This window comes from Somniosus microcephalus, chromosome 1 (genome assembly GCF_052327205.1).
Source record: "Somniosus microcephalus isolate GS21.2 chromosome 1, FLI_Smic_1.0, whole genome shotgun sequence".
Lineage (NCBI taxonomy): Eukaryota > Metazoa > Chordata > Chondrichthyes > Squaliformes > Somniosidae > Somniosus > Somniosus microcephalus.
This window is the reverse complement of record NC_140987.1, coordinates 262,345,350-262,361,062: the sequence shown is the minus strand read 5'-3', so window position 1 is coordinate 262,361,062 and position 15,713 is coordinate 262,345,350. Positions and strand designations below refer to the sequence as shown.

The 15,713-nt window shown below is 42.3% G+C and overlaps 1 protein-coding gene across 3 annotated transcripts in view; it reads left to right on the top strand.

Moving 5' to 3' along the window:
• ptbp3 (polypyrimidine tract binding protein 3) overlaps positions 1-15,713 on the top strand; it is a 105,780-nt gene that overhangs the window by 67,974 nt on the left and 22,093 nt on the right. For all 3 annotated transcript variants that reach the window (XM_085993087.1, XM_085993078.1, XM_085993069.1), the window contains 2 exons: positions 1,529-1,698; positions 7,074-7,220. In XM_085993087.1, the coding sequence (XP_085849213.1) occupies positions 1,529-1,698; positions 7,074-7,220 (317 nt within the window). The remainder of the gene's footprint in view (positions 1-1,528; positions 1,699-7,073; positions 7,221-15,713) is intronic.

The window sequence follows — 15,713 nt, the reverse complement described above, 5'->3', positions numbered from 1 at the left end:
TTTTAGGCCCGTATTCTTGGACTGTGCATAAACGTATTCATAAACAAAGCCGCCAAGTCAAATAATTTCCATTCTTTTCAACAAAAATTGACAGGTTCATAGCTGTTATGGTTAGGATTTAAAACCTCATTTTGTTAAATACTCCAGAGATTTTGATGTGTAACTAACTCTTGCCTTGTGACTATATTTACATTGGCTCTTGCTTTGGTTCAATATAGTGCAGAGAGTGTAGCAAGAGTGATTATTTAAAAACTGAAATCAGCTTCAGAGCACCGTGGGCTAAAATGCACTCTGACATGCCCTCTGTAATTTTACTATTGACTAGATTCCAGTTCATTTTCCATTTTCAAGTTTAGTCACTTGTGCTTACAACTGATTGTGTTTTGAAGCTGAGATTTCACACGTTTTTGATGTGATTTATTTTTTCCATGCCTTTGTTGAAAATGCAAGGCTTCACGGAAATGCATGCTGTTGCAAGGAATTGGTACAATGCATTAGATAGGTATTTATTGGTCAAGATGGAAAAGTAATGGGGGGGGTGGTGGGTGTATTGATTATCCCCCATTAACTGAATGGGAATGCAAAAGCGGTCACCTTCAAGGCTCAGCAAGGTACAAAGACAGTTGATAAGTTAAAACTGGTCATTTTAGCCTCCTCAGGCCACCTATTGAATAATTGTATGCATTTTTTGGGACATTACCATGAATTAAACATAAAGCTATTAGAGGAGATTTGTAGAAAAGCCGTGAGGCTAATTTTGGACTTGGAAGTTTTTTTTTAAAGTGAGGGATGTAGTTTTGATCCCTAGAATGTTGCATGGTATGATGGATATGCATGTAAGCAGGCTCTTGAATTTAAACTGTGCTCACAAAACTAGAGGAGATGAGTTTTATTTAAAAAAAAACCTCAAACGAGATTAAGAGAACATCCTGCCCCCAGGTTAATAGTGGGATTGAGCACTCCATTTATCCCATGATTAGCTGAACTGTAGAAAACATATCCATCTATAATGTGCTGAGTTAGCTGTTGTCAACTGGGCCAGTGGTAGGGGCACTACCAAGGTACTACAGTTGGCTGTAGGGAAGGCAAGATTGGCCAGGGTTTCTGCTCCTGATCATTGTATTGTACTCTTAATCCTGTTTTCAACTGATATCCCCATGTTGCTATCGGAGTGTCACTGGATAATCAGGAACGTGAATTCTTGCCCCAGTGCAGAGGTTTTGATCAAGAATCCACTCGTTGAGGTCAGCTAATTTAGTTTGGAATGGGAATTGAAGCTGTGATAGACTGCGTATTCTCACTTCCTGTCAGGGTTGTATGTTTATATAAAAACAGCAAAATTCAACAGGTGTTAAGTGAGTGCACAAATGCAAGATGATTTGTGTGTGTGTGTGTGTGACAATTACATAGCTCTTGAACCTGTTGTGGCCTTCCTGTCAAATGTTCTGCATATGGGGGAATTCAGTGCAGTGTTAATAAGAGGAAATAGCACAACCGAGTAATGGTACTCCCCCTCTCCTCTTTTAAGCTAATGGAAACGACACCAAAAAATTTAAAGGAGACGGATCTCCCAGCTCTCCCTCTCGTGTTCTTCATATTCGTAAGATTCCAAATGAGGTTTCAGAAGCAGAGGTCCTTTCACTAGGTTTACCGTTCGGCAAAGTCACTAACCTATTGATGTTAAAAGGGAAAAATCAGGTATGTAAATTGTTTTTTTTCTCTCAACTGAAATGCAATATAATGTCAGTTGGACTGCAGGTTTTTGGCACAGTACTTCACTGAAATGTCTGAGTGATAAATGTTTCTTATGTATGTTTCACAATTTTTCATCAGGTGTCTAATTTTTCTGCAAATTTATTGTAATTGGCGAAATATACCAAACAATTCAACACAATTTAATTCATTGTACATTTTTTTCAAATTTGCATTTTGAGATTAGCTTAAAATGGCCATTAAGTGCTTGGTGTGGGCTGGTCATGGGCTAGGGGTGTTGCTTTATTTGGAGAAGAGATATTGGATATTTCAACTTTCTGTAAACTATTTAATTTAAAAAATACTTACATAAGAATTAGAAACCGGAGTCGGCCACACGGCCTCTCAAGCCTCCTCTGCCATTCATTAAAATCATGGCTGATCTTTGACCTCGACTCCACTTTCCTGCCTGATCTCCATATCCCTTGATCCCCTTAGAGTCCAAAAATCTATCGATCTAAACCTTGAATATACTCAACAACTGAGCATCCACAGCCCTTTGGGGTAGAGAATTCCACAGATTCGCAACCTTCCAAGTGAAGAAATTCCTTCTCATCCCCTTCTTAAATGGCCTACCCCTTATCCTGAGACTATGCCCCCTAGTTCTAGGCTCTCCAGCCAGGGGAAACAACCTCTCAGCATCTACCCTGTCAATCTCCTTCAGAATCTTGTATGTTTCAATTAGATCACCTCTCATACTTCTAAACTCTACTCAATCTCTCCTCAAAGGACAACCCTCTCAGCCCAGGAATCTTGCTACTGTGAAAGGAAGATAATCAGGCAACAGACTTTTTAAAAAAAAAAAAAAAAAAAAAATTAGTGCAAGAATAAATATCGGAGGGTCCATATCCGTTCCACTGCACCTTGTGACAAACTAATGAAATCAACAATAAACTATGTGGCATTGTCTTAATGTGTATTGGAGCACTGCATTACAGGGTGCTTGAATCTGGGTTTGTGACTGCAGGTACTCCTATTTTGAAAGTTAACAATCTTGGCTATGCTGCTGTAAGGTGGGGATACATTTGAGCAGAGGTGAGGCTCTTTCCTGCAGAAATTGGAAATGGCCTGGGTCTTTTCCTAAGGCTGCTTTTGCCTATCTTTTGACAGCCCATGAAGAGTAGCATAGACAGTTTTCAGGGAGAAGGTGGCCTCTCTGGCCCCTTAACCAAGGTTGGTGCATAGCATGAGAAGGGACAGGGGAGGGTTGGAAGCAAAAAAGAAAAAAACCTCCTCGTTTATGTAAGCCTCATGAGCAAGTTGGATTCCAATGTTCTACCTTGTATTCCCGTTTCTGGTTACCATGTTCTACACGCAAGTCATGACTGCATGTACACCCACAGATTTTGGCCTTCAGTTGTAACTCTCTCTGCCCCCCTGAATAAAAGATGTATTGAGCCATAACACTAATGAGCCTTGCAGAAATGCAGGTTGTTGCCTTTACTGGTGGAAAACTTTGCATATAATGCAGACTATTTGAGATGAAGGTGGTTTGCTTGTCGATCTTGTGCTTCAAACATAAGCTAGCACAGGAGAAAAAAAGTGCCATTTTAATAGCCTCCTTTCCCTATACTGGATTTTGACCTTGTTTCTAGTAATCCCCACTACAATTGAGTTGTTGACCAGGCAGAATGCAGCCTGCAGCAGGTTGCCTATCTAATGTATCTCACTCTCAAAATGGAAGCCTGATTTGGTCCCTGAGATATTGGTCAAAATGTACATGGTGAACAAAGTGAAATAAATGATTTTTAAGCCATGCTTTCGTAACTAAATTTAGGAAAATCAGTCAATCTGTATAATTAAGTGTCAAATCTGTCTCAATTCTTGGATAGTGGACACAAATAGCCCATACCTTTGGGGGGAGATTGCTAAACACACCCATAAAAGGTGATTGATTGTTAGAAATGCCTGCAAAAAATGTTTGCCTCTGCGAGGCATACCCTTTTATGTGGAGTCTCTGGTTTGTTTGAAATCTCATGTGGACTGGGGAGCTGGAATTTACAACTGTTGATGAATTATGTGAGCGATACATTGTGGGTGCTCCTTTTACTCTTGTGGAAATGCATTTCAGCAGGATAATGCTTGTTGTATCAGAACTCTAGGAAGAACGAGAGATCCAATCCCTCTGTGTATGCATGAATGGGTGTTAGTTTTTGCCCTGCTCCTGACTTAATGCAGTACCCAGAGTTTACTGTGACCCAGGCAGAACATTTACAAACTGCTGAGATGCACGAGTGTGAAATTGGATTTGAGCCAACAATGCTTGGGATGAATCTGCAAAATTCTCATCAAACAAACTCTGCCTGCGGGATTAGCCTTTGTGGCCTCTGAGATAGAGCTCCAAATTAGCAGTAGAATAATGCAACATGGCACAACACTTTTTTACCCTTATAAAACAGTACATCCAACTTAATATAAGCAATATGACCAGAGCTTCATTAGTTATTATCTATACTTACTTTCTGCAAAACTTCCTGTTTTAAATCCTAAAGAATCGTACAGCACAGAAGGAGGCCATTCAGCCCATTGTGCCTGTACTGGCCCTTTGAAAAAGCTTTCCAACTAGCCCCACTTCCCTGCTCTTTCCCCATAGCCCTGTAATTGTTTTCCCTTCAAGTATTTATCCAATTCCCTTTTGAAAGTTGTTATTGTATCTGCTTTCACCGCCCTTTCGGGCAGTGAATTCCAGATTATCATAAACTTGCTGCATTTAAAAAGAAACTCATCTCATGCATTGAATATCTGCCAAAGTGGGTTTTGTTGACTTTAGTCTGTAAGTGCAAGTGTGTGGGCATTGACTATGCACATTTATAATGAAAATTGCCTATGCAAACTTGTCATAGTATAATTATACCCTCCCACCAGTGGTGGTGCTATAGCAGTTTAGTTTTGCATCTCAGATCCTTGAGCTGTGCTCCAACCAAATTGCTGCAACCTTTCCTACTTGACTACAATTTAAAAAAGGAACATAGCATCATATTAAAATAAGGACAGAATGGGGGCTGAATTACATCTGTGTGCCCCGGTTCAATTATTCCCTGCCCTTTAACCCTGCTTCACAAGATGATTACACTTGGTCTTGACTCTGTAATTCCAGTAGGAGATTAACTATTTTTATTAAGTCTCTCATGGTGTGCATTTCATGTCCACACAATCCTATTTTGTGTCCTGATTTGTGAGTCATGCATTGTGTCTCAACATTTACAATGGGAAATAGCTATACCAACATGCTGTCATAGCAAAACCCTATATCTGTATTTTTAGCACTGCAGTTGCAGGCGTCGGGTGGTGCTATTGCACTTCCCACGACTCTGAATGCTGAAATAAACCTCTACTGGGTTTGCAATGCAGTGTGAAAATCAGGCAGAGAAAATGTGGCCCTTGCCCTTCTGGACTCTGAGAATCCACCAATGAACCAAACCCCACAATTTCCTCGCGTTCTGCCCAAGCTTCAGGTTTTTCCCCCCTCCACCACCTCAGTGCTGCCCACATGCAGCTAAACCCCAACACTGCTAAATATGTACCTGCGACTAGTGTACCTTGCATATAGTTTTGCTGTGTATGCTCAACTTTTTAAAAATGAGGACGAGATTAGAGAGATCTCAAAATGAAGGCCACTCCACTCATTTACAGTTTTCACAGAATAATGGACCTTGTTGCAGATTTTAATCACCAAAGCACTGGTAAAAATCCCAGGCACATAAGGCAATTAAAAGATTCTTATCCCTGATTCATGGCATGGCATAACACCCCTGTTGTTTTCAATCAGCATAGCCTCTTACTGCTGTGAGCAGTGCCATGTGACAGCTAGCAATTATAAAAAAAATAAAATAAAAAAAAATCCTTATAGGGTGTGTCTCACTTAGCAGAGAGAAAAAATCTCTGCTTTGGCTCCGAGTCAGTCAACAAACTTGTCAATACTTATTTCACAATCTCTCTCCCTAGGTTCTTTCCAAGTCCTTTTGGTGCCCAAATTGCTTTTCTCATCCGCCCCACGATATAAAACTTAAGAACATACATAAGTAGGAGGAGGCCATTTGGCCCTTCGAGACTGCTCCGCCATTCAATAAGATCATGGCTGATGATCTAGCTCCTCTCCACTTTCCTGCGCTATCCCCATATCCCTTGATTCCATTAATATTCAAAAATCTATTGCTCTCTGTCTTTAATGTACTCAAAGACTGAGCCTCCACAGCCCTCTGGGGTAGAGAATGCCCAAGATTCACCACCGAGTGAAGAAATTTTTTCTCATTTCTGTCCTAAATGGCTGACCCCTTATTCTGAGACTGTGACCCCTGGTTCTAAACTCCCCAGCTGGGGGAAATATCCTCCCTGCATCAGCCCTGTAAGAATTTTGTGTGTTTCCAAATGTTAAGATAATATATTATAAAACGTATTTAACAAAAAATCAATACTTTTCTCAAAAGAAACCACAGTATTTACTTGTTCATTCACACATCCAATTTGAAAACAACTTAAAAACTTTTACCTTCACGGGCCCTCCCCTCTCGAGGGCAAAGGCTTTGTTTGTCCTGTCCTATATCTTGCCTCATTTCCCCAGGCCTTCAGTTTTGATCTTGTGATCGGCCAGACGGTTTATTGGCTTTAGCACACCAGGTCTTATTTTACGTGAAGGGAAGTTGAACCATAGTGGTAAAATGCTTCTAGGTACACTGCTTTTTTGGGGTCATTTTTCACTCCACTCCCCTCAACAGATTATGGATAGCTGGATTAAATCATTCTGTTTTTGCATGTGAAATTTCTTTTGATAATCCATGTGCCCTTGTCATGCAATTACACACACACTAACACTGATGATTGTGTAGCATTTTAAACCCGACTTATCAGAGGCCTGTTGTCAGCAAGTGAAGTCTTTTTGGGAAATTGTACTTGCAAAAGATAACTGATTCATGGACAATGTGGACATTAGAGAGTAGCTTGTTTATGCTTTTTGTATGACCAGTTCTCACGAGATGTGTTTTTTATTGCTGTACAATTTGCTGCGACGCCTAGTTTTCAACAGACTGTTTCTGTAACGTCTCAAATTGAATCGCAACCATGTCCCTCTCATTATCTGCTAAACTTGAATTATGACATCATCTACTGGAATAGCTCATTTTAGATGAGGGGCCAACGCAACATTAAACAACATTTTAAGGTACAGTATCTGGATCATCAGCAGCAGTAGTGATCAGAATTCTCAAGTACAATGCTTCAATGTGGAGATTCACTTCTATGATTGTTTTAAAAAAAAAAAAAGACAAACTGTTGTTTTGCGGGTTATTAATTTTCAGTGCTTTTCCCTGCTCCTCCTGCTGCAGGCTTTCCTTGAAATGGCTTCAGAAGAAGCAGCTGTTACTATGGTGAACTATTACACCACAGTCACTCCACACCTCCGCAATCAGCCCATCTACATCCAGTATTCTAACCACCGGGAATTGAAGACCGACAACTTGCCCAACCAAGCTGTAAGTGTATCTCGACATTGTGTATTTTGGAGGAATGTTGCAGCGCTTCTGAAATAAAATGTGGCTCATCCTGCTAAATTTTCTCACCATAAATAAAAAATGTAAAAATTGCAGAATGATTTGCAGGGTAAAACAAGGAAACAGGATCACCTTTCTTTCATAAAAAGGGGAAAGCTATGCCTCTGACACATTTACTTTAAGGGAAGCTGGATATTGGCAGAAGGGAAACCTTGACGTGTAACTAAAGACCTTCTACTTCGCATGTTTGTTGAGCTGTTGCTAAGACACGTGTCTATTTAATTGATGAATTAAATTGAGTGCGAGGGAGACAATTTATCCCATCGAGTACTTGGCCTAATATTTCAACACAATGTGAGACTGGTGTACACGGGCTTTGCGTGCAAGACAGCAACTTGCCTGTACTTCCGGTCTACGGTATTCATTGTACAGGGTGCACTCTGCTCTCTGACAAAGCAGTCTACCGTGTTTGGTCTATCCAACAATGACTTGTGGCGAACCGCAAGAAGTCAGAACACGTCAGCTCCACCTCACCTCCCCATTCCCAATTTTGCCTTTCTGTACTTGGCCTCCTGCATGGTTGTAACCAAACTGAAGGCGAGCTTCAGAAATGCATCCCATTCTGCTGCTGCTGTTTATCTTGCAGTCCTCTGGCCTGAAGAGTGAATTTAATAACTTTGTGCCTTGGTTGTCTTTTCTGTTTTCTTGGAGCAGTGGACTATAGGGGGGAGGTGGATTTATGCGAACATAGATCCATCGTCAGAACCTCGTTGGTCTTTGTCGTTTGTGACCAGCCAGATCCTGAATATGTAATAGGATAGATGTCGAAGATATTTCCACTTGTGGGGTAGTCCAAAACTAGGGGCTATAAATACAGGATAGTCAGTAATAAATCCAATGGGGAGTTCAGAAGAATCATCACTCACTGGTGAGAATGTGGAACTCACTACCATATTGGAGTAGTTGAGGCGACTAGCATAGATATATTTAAGGGGAGGCTAGATAAACACGAGGGAGATGGAAATAGGTTATGCGAACAGGGTTTTAGATGAAGTGGGGTGGGAGGAGGCTCGTGTGGACCATAAACACAGTCATCAACCAGTTGGGCTGAATGGACTCATTCTGTGCTGTAGATTCTATAATTTCTATATCCTTGTATTATACTGATGCTGTAAGGGTTAAAGCAAATTGAGCTGGTTCTCGGTTGCCATCTGAATTAGCAACAAATAGTTGACACTTAGCCAAGTTGGAAACCTCGGGCAAGGAAAAAAAAAACCATGAAAGTGAAACTACTTTTGCTGCACGGTGACAACCCTGAAAACAAAGCAGAATTTGAGTGCTGTAAGTTTGTTATTTTGTGGAACTGTTTGCTTGTCTGTGTTTGTGGAATGCTAACAAATCTGATTTGCCTTTGGTAACAGCTGATGGGTTGGAGTCAATTAGGAAATTAACAAGACTGGTTGCTGATTAATTCTTGGGTTGATGCCCTGGGAGTGGCCCAGGAAATAAGGCTCGACATGTGCAGTGACTACGTTGGTCTTAAAATGGAGTCACATTGCACCAAGAATAAAACTTCAGTAGTCGAGCTGGTTACAAGCAAGCTCTACTGTAGTGCTTTGTAAACTAATATAGTGCACACTAACTGTTACACAAAAAATGTCGTATTCTGTTTGCCGACTCTAAATCAGGAAGTTACTCAAATGACGGGAATTAGCTGACATCGAGAGTAATTCAATTTGTCTTCATCGTTAAAACCATTATGCGAGCCTCCTCCCACCCCACTTCATCTGTATTTAATCTTTGTCTTGTGAAATGTGTTTTCATGTGCAGCTGTGCTAAGTTGTTTCAGCAATGGGCATCTAAGCCTCGGAAGAAACTGAAAATGAGGTTAAAAGGATCTTGGTTTTTCTTCTTTAGTGTTCTTTCACTATCTGTTTTTGAGATCAGTATTTTAAATTGTATAATTGACAAACTCAGACTTCTGCATTGGTGGCTTAAATGAGGCACAAGTTTAGGGGCTTCAGTTTGTTTCCAAATACTTTCCCAGTCAGGCTAAAATATAAGGAGACATATCCTTTTATATAGCTCACTTTTTTTTAGGGTGCTTATGAGCACTGGCCCTGCCAAAGTTTCTTGCTTTCTGGGTTAATATGTTACGGCATGGGCATGGAGGAGCAGCCATGTCCATGCGATGATCGATTTTACTCCCATACAAGACTCTACCCGCTGCATTTTTAGCCGAATGGCCCCAAAGCTTTTGAGACTCTGATAGTCTCGGAGTTTGCAGGAAAACTTTTAGTAAATTGTGCCTGGGCCCTATTGTATGCTACTGAATTATTGTAATGCTGTCCCGAGACTACAGCCCGTGTCTTTCTTAAACTGAGCAGTTTGAATGGCAGCACCCCATGCAATGCATAAACACCACCTTATCCCTTTCATTTGTCTCATTTAATAGGATAGCGCACATGCTTTGTCACCCAGTGGTATCTACTGTTTGAAATGTGGCACAAATGGAAATTAATTAGGATATTATCTTAATTATACAAAATTGACGGGCAGGAAAAGACCAACTGTTCATCAAGCCTGCCCCACACCATGATGGTTGGAACGTCATGACTAAACACTTCCTTTTCTTCACCCCCCTGCCCCCTTAAATCCTAGGAGAGGCAATCAACCAGAGAGAAACCCATGGCCAATAAGGGAAAAAAAATTAACTGGATAATTCCTCTCCAACCCTCTCGGGCAATTGAGACAAGATAAATCTTCTCACTCTTCTGTTATTCCATCCTCATTTGGTGCTCTCCTCCATGAAGGATCAGTTTGCAAAACCAGTGGGAACCAGCAAAACCTATCGTTCAAATGTTAGTTATCACTTGCATTTTGAACTTGGGCCTTTTGAATGGCTGTGCCAAGCTGTGCTGCTATCTAAAACATTTGCTAATTTAAGTGCACTGTTGTAATTTTTTTTATTCGTTCATGGTATGTGGGCGTTGCTGGCAAGGCCAGCATTTATTGCCCATCCCTAGTTACCCTTGAGTCATAGTCATAGTTATACAGCACAGAAAGAGGCCCTTCGGCCCATCGTGTCCACGTCGGTCATCAAGCCCTTTCTATTCTAATCCCATTTTCCAGCACTTGGTCCGTAGCCTTGTATGCTGTGGTGTTTCAAGTGCTCATCTAAATGCTTCTTGAATATTGAGGGTTCCTGCCTCTACCACCCTTTCAGGCAGTGAGTTCCAGATTCCAACCACCCTCTGGGTGAAGAAGTTTTCCCTCCAATCCCCTCTAAACCTTCTGCCCCTTACCTTGAAACTATGCCCCTTGGTTATTGACCCCTCAACTAAGGGGAAAAGTTCCTTTCTATCTACCCTATCTATGCCCCTCTATTTTGTACACCCCGATCATGTCCCCCCTCAGCCTTCTCTGCTCTAAGGAAAACAAGATGCACTGCAGCAACTTGCCAAGGCTTCTTTGGCAGCACCTCCCAAACCCGTGACCTCTTCCACCTAGAAGGACAAGGGCAGTAGGCGCGTGGGAACACCAGCACCTCCAAGTTCCCCTCCAAGTCACACACCATCCTGACTTAGAAGCATATCGCCGATCCTTCATCGTCGCTGGGTCAAAATCCTGGAAGTCCTTACCTAACAGCACTGTGGGAATGCCATCACCACACGGACTGTAGCAGTTCAAAAAGGCGGCTCACCACCACCTTCTCGAGGGCAACTAGGGATGGGCAATAAATGCTGGCCAGCGACACCCTGATCCCATAAACCAATTTAAAAAAAATAAATAAAAAAAAAGCCTGTCCAGTCTCTCTTCATAGCTGAAACACTCCAGCCCAAGTAACATCCTGGTGAATCTCCTCTGCACCCCCTCCAATGCAATCATATCCTTCCTATAGTGTGGCGACCAGAACTGCACACAGTATTCCAGCTGTGGCCTAACTAGCGTTTTGGATAGCTCCATCATAACCTCCCTGCTCTTGTATTCTATGCCTTGGCTAATGAAGGCAAGTATCCCATATGCTTTTTTAACCACCTTATCTACATGACCTGCTGCCTTCAGGGATCTATGTACATACACGTGAGCCGCCGCCTTGAACCGCTGCAGTCTGTGTGGTGATGGTACTCCCACAGTGCTGTTAGGGAGGGAGTTCCAGGATTTTGACCCAGTGACGATGAAGGGTCAGCGATATACTTCTAAGTCAGGATGGTGTGTGATTTGGAGGGGAACTTGGAGTTGATGGTGTTCCCATGTGCCTGCTGTCTTTGTCCTTCTAGGTGATAGAGGTCGTGGGTTTGGGAGTTGCTGCATTGCATGTTGTAGATGGTACACACTGCAACCACGGTGCGCCGGTGGTGGAGGGAGTGAATATTTAAGATAGTGGATGGAGTATTAATGAAGCGGGCTGCTTTGTCCTGGATGATGTTGAGCTGCTTGTGGTGTTGGAGCTGCACTCATCCAGGCAAGTGGAAAGTATTCCATCGCACTCCTGACTTGTGCCTTGCAGATGGTGGAAAGGCTTTGGGGAGTCAGGTGAGACACTTGCTGCACCGTACCCAGCCTCTGACCTGCTTTTGTTGCCACAGTATTCATGTGGCTGGTCCAGTTTCTAATCAGTGGTGACCCCCCACCCCAAGGATATTGATGGTGGGGGATTCGGCGATGGTAATGCCGTTGAATGTCAAGGGGCGGTGGTTAGAGGCTTGCTTGTTGGAGATGGTCATTGCCTGGCACTTGTGTGGCGTGAATGTTACCGGCCACTTATCAGCCCAAGCCTGAATGTTGTCCAGGTCTTGCTGCATGCGGGCATGGACTGCTTCATTGTCTTGAGGAGTTGTGAATGACACTGAACACTGCAGACATCAGCAAACATTCCCATTTCTGACCTTATGTTGGAGGGAAGGTCATTGATGAAGCAGCTGAAGATGGTTGCGCCTAGGACACTGCCCTGAGGAACTCCTGCAGTGATGTCCTGGGGCTGTGATGATTAACCTCCAACCACCACAACCAATTTTAGCAGTGTAATTTCTGTTATATAAGTTGCCTGAATGCAATAGTTAAACATGCAAGCTTAATGAGACTGGCATTGTTATAAAATTAACGATCTAAACTTGCCCGCATTTTCTTTGTGATTACTTTTTTCTCGTATTAATTGTACTTCAATAAATCAGGACACACTGTCAATGGCCACCTAAAACAGCAGCGCCTAAATCAGAGCAGTTTCTGTTGCTCAGCCAATAGCTGGAGAATATTCTGGTCAGTTTCCAGGCCAGTCAGGAACAGTTTTTTTTTCTGGTCCCCAATTATCTCTCCTCCCCTTTCCTCCTTTCCTAAATATGTTGATTACTTGCTGCGGGTATTGTTCCATAGGTGCAAATTGCAGTCACCCAAGTATTCAGTTACCAGACATGATCGTGGAACCAGATCTTGTCCTTCAATGCCTAATTAGTTCCAGCGACGATCACTGGAAAGCAGTCAGGTGTTGAAAGTGCCAATTTTTTGCGCTCTCCTCTCTTTCTTTCCCCCCCCCCCCCCCCCCCCCTAAAACACCCAGACCCTAAACTGGGACTTGCTGATCAATTGCAGCCTTCCTGATTGAAATCAGCTATTTCTGCACAGACCAGGGTACTTGGGGCTCAACTCTTCACTGTATAATCCAGGATTAGCCATCGGGACAGCTCCACTTTTCAAGCACACTTAATGTGAAGCACTATGCACAAGTTCTACCTTAATGCAAATTAATGTGTACACCAAGACAGTAGTGCCAAATAATAGATACATCCTTCTAAAATGCACTGGCAGATAATTTTAGAAACCTAATTAGAAACGTTGATTCTTTCCAATAACCATGTGGCATGGTTACAGAACCACATAGACTAAGAATGTCCCAAGTTCGATCCTTTTTTCTCTGCTGAATTACTTGACCACAGCTGAGGCGATCAATGTGATTCTGCAAGTGGTGTGAGTGTCCCTGAGGAGGTGGTGAAGTGGAGAGAAAAATATCAGCCATGCTCCTCACGCTAGAAAATGCTCATGGGTGAGGATGGTATCGGATCTGGCAATGATACCCTCTGCAACCAAGAGCCTGATGACACTCGCTGTCTTGGGTCTACAATTAAGAGTGGTCAATTGCGTGAGGTGTCTAAGCTCAGGGTTTTGGAAGCCGCGTTGCAACATGAGTCACTGGTTTCTTTTTCCCATGTCTCCAGAGAACAAATATACCATGACTGCCGATCACGTTGGAATAGTTTGTGTTACGACGCAGACTTTCCCAGAATCCACAATGTTCGTTGTGGAAACCTTTTTTTCAAACCAGTGTTTTAGGGACTTAACCTACCCAAAGACACAATTGTGCCTTTTTAAAGTTTTGTGTTCTCGCACTTTTAAAGCTGATGTTTGTTTGCAGTTCCTGTTTGGACCACCAGATGGCAGCAGACATTACGATACTCTGGTTTTTATAAACATCTGCTGCAGTGTCATGTGATTCTAACCGCCTCTTAATTACACCAAAATCACTGGATTGGTTGACTTTCAACATTAAAATGATCAAGATCCTTTTTAAAAATGAAGTGATGCAGTCTAAAGGCTAAGTTATGTTAGAATTTGGATACAATGCAAACTCCTTCTTGGGTCAAGCAGCACCTGTGAAGGGAGCTGACGAGATGATTTTTCAAGTGCAGACCGTTTGTCAGAACTGGAAGATGTGAATGTAACAAGGGGAAGAGGAACAGTAAACGGGGGTGTGCATGTGTATACAGAAGCAGAATGACTTGTCAAGTGGAGAACAGGAGATGGCTAACTGGCAAGAGTGCTCTTTCCCACCCCCACAATCCTTGGAAATACACACACACACTTAGCCCACATTACCAGCACTACTTACACAAAGAAAATGAGAACTATAATTGAGGTCTGACCTTGTGGGAGGTTGTACCAATCCGAGAAGTTTGAACAGGCTGGAGCTCTTTTTTTTCTCTAGGAAAGAGAAGACAGAGGGGTGACCCGATAGTGGTCTTTAAGATTATGATGGGGTAGACAGAGAAAATGTTTCCACTTGTGGGGGAGACAAAATTAGGAGCCATCCATATAAGACGGTCACTAATAAATCCAATAGGGAATTCAGGAGAAACATCTTTACCCAGAGACTGGTGAGAATGTGGAACTCGCTACCCAAGGAATGGTTGAGGTGATTATCCAGCTTCTCAAATGTATCTATGCTAAACACAGGAGGGCGAATGAAATAGAAGGATATGCAGATAGGGTTAGATGAAGAAATGTGGGAGGAGGCTCGTGTGGAGCATAAACACAGGCATGGACCAGTTGGGCTGAGTGGCCTGTTTGTGTGCTGTAAATTCTATGTAATAAGACAGAGGGCTGCCGAGTGTTGTGGATGGGTGAGGAAAGAAGCTGGTTGGAGCTTGGGGTAGGGGGCCTGTGTCTGAACACCATGCTGGCAAGGTAGTCTAGTCTGCATGGCTTGTGCCAACCTGCTTTCTTCTCCTTTACCAGGCTGCTGGGCATTTGCACCTGCTTTGCCAGCTTTTTATGCTCGTTTTCTACCTACCTGTAACCCACCTCCAAGCTATTCAGGCGTTCTGTGTCTCGTACTTGTCTTTTTTGCTCTCTCATCATTGTCTCCTGGTAATATCACTGCCATTTCAACATCTTCTATTCTCCCCTTAAGCACATTATTAGTTATTCTATTTATTTTCCTGTGTGTGGTGTGTTTCCTTCCCCTGTTCTCTTCCTTTTTGAAATGCTTTTTAACTTGTCTATTCTCTCCACAGATGCCTGACATGGTGAGTGTTTCTGTTTTTGTTTCAGATTTGTAGTATTTTGCTTTTTGTTTTGTTCCAAAGGAAATTTCCCCCCTCCCTCTGTCCCCGTATTTTCCTCCAGCACCTTATTTTGTCGTAGATCTCCTAAGAGAATATAGAGGCTGATTTAGCAGACCATCTAAATTAATTTAAAATAAAAACCTGTTTTAAATGCAGCATGGTTGTCGAAACCAGCATGCTACATAATGCTCTGCGCTTCCCTGTCTACTGTTGATGGTATACATAAAATCTGTTTTTAAAATATATTTTTATTAATCCTTGGGAGAATTGCCATTGTTTCCCCAGTGCATCGTTGGAGTTTTTGCTGACAGTCCATTATTATCAATATATGCCCAATACCATATCCATTGCATCCTCCTTCAACCTGTTCTTCTGCAGTATTGGTAGTATCTCCTCAAATCTTTATTCTCTCCAATTTCCTGCCCCCCCTCATTTTCACTGAAACCCAAGTTTCCCCTGATCACACCTCCTTAAATATTCCTGTTTTTGACCCAAAGGAAGTGCATGCCTTTCTGTTAATTCTCATGTTCCTGCTGCTTGCCTTCGTTGCTTTAAACCAGCTGACTGTTGTTTTCCTACCGCTAAAACTCTTGTGTATTTCAACTCCGTATCCAGTTCTAACTTTTAATTGTTATAC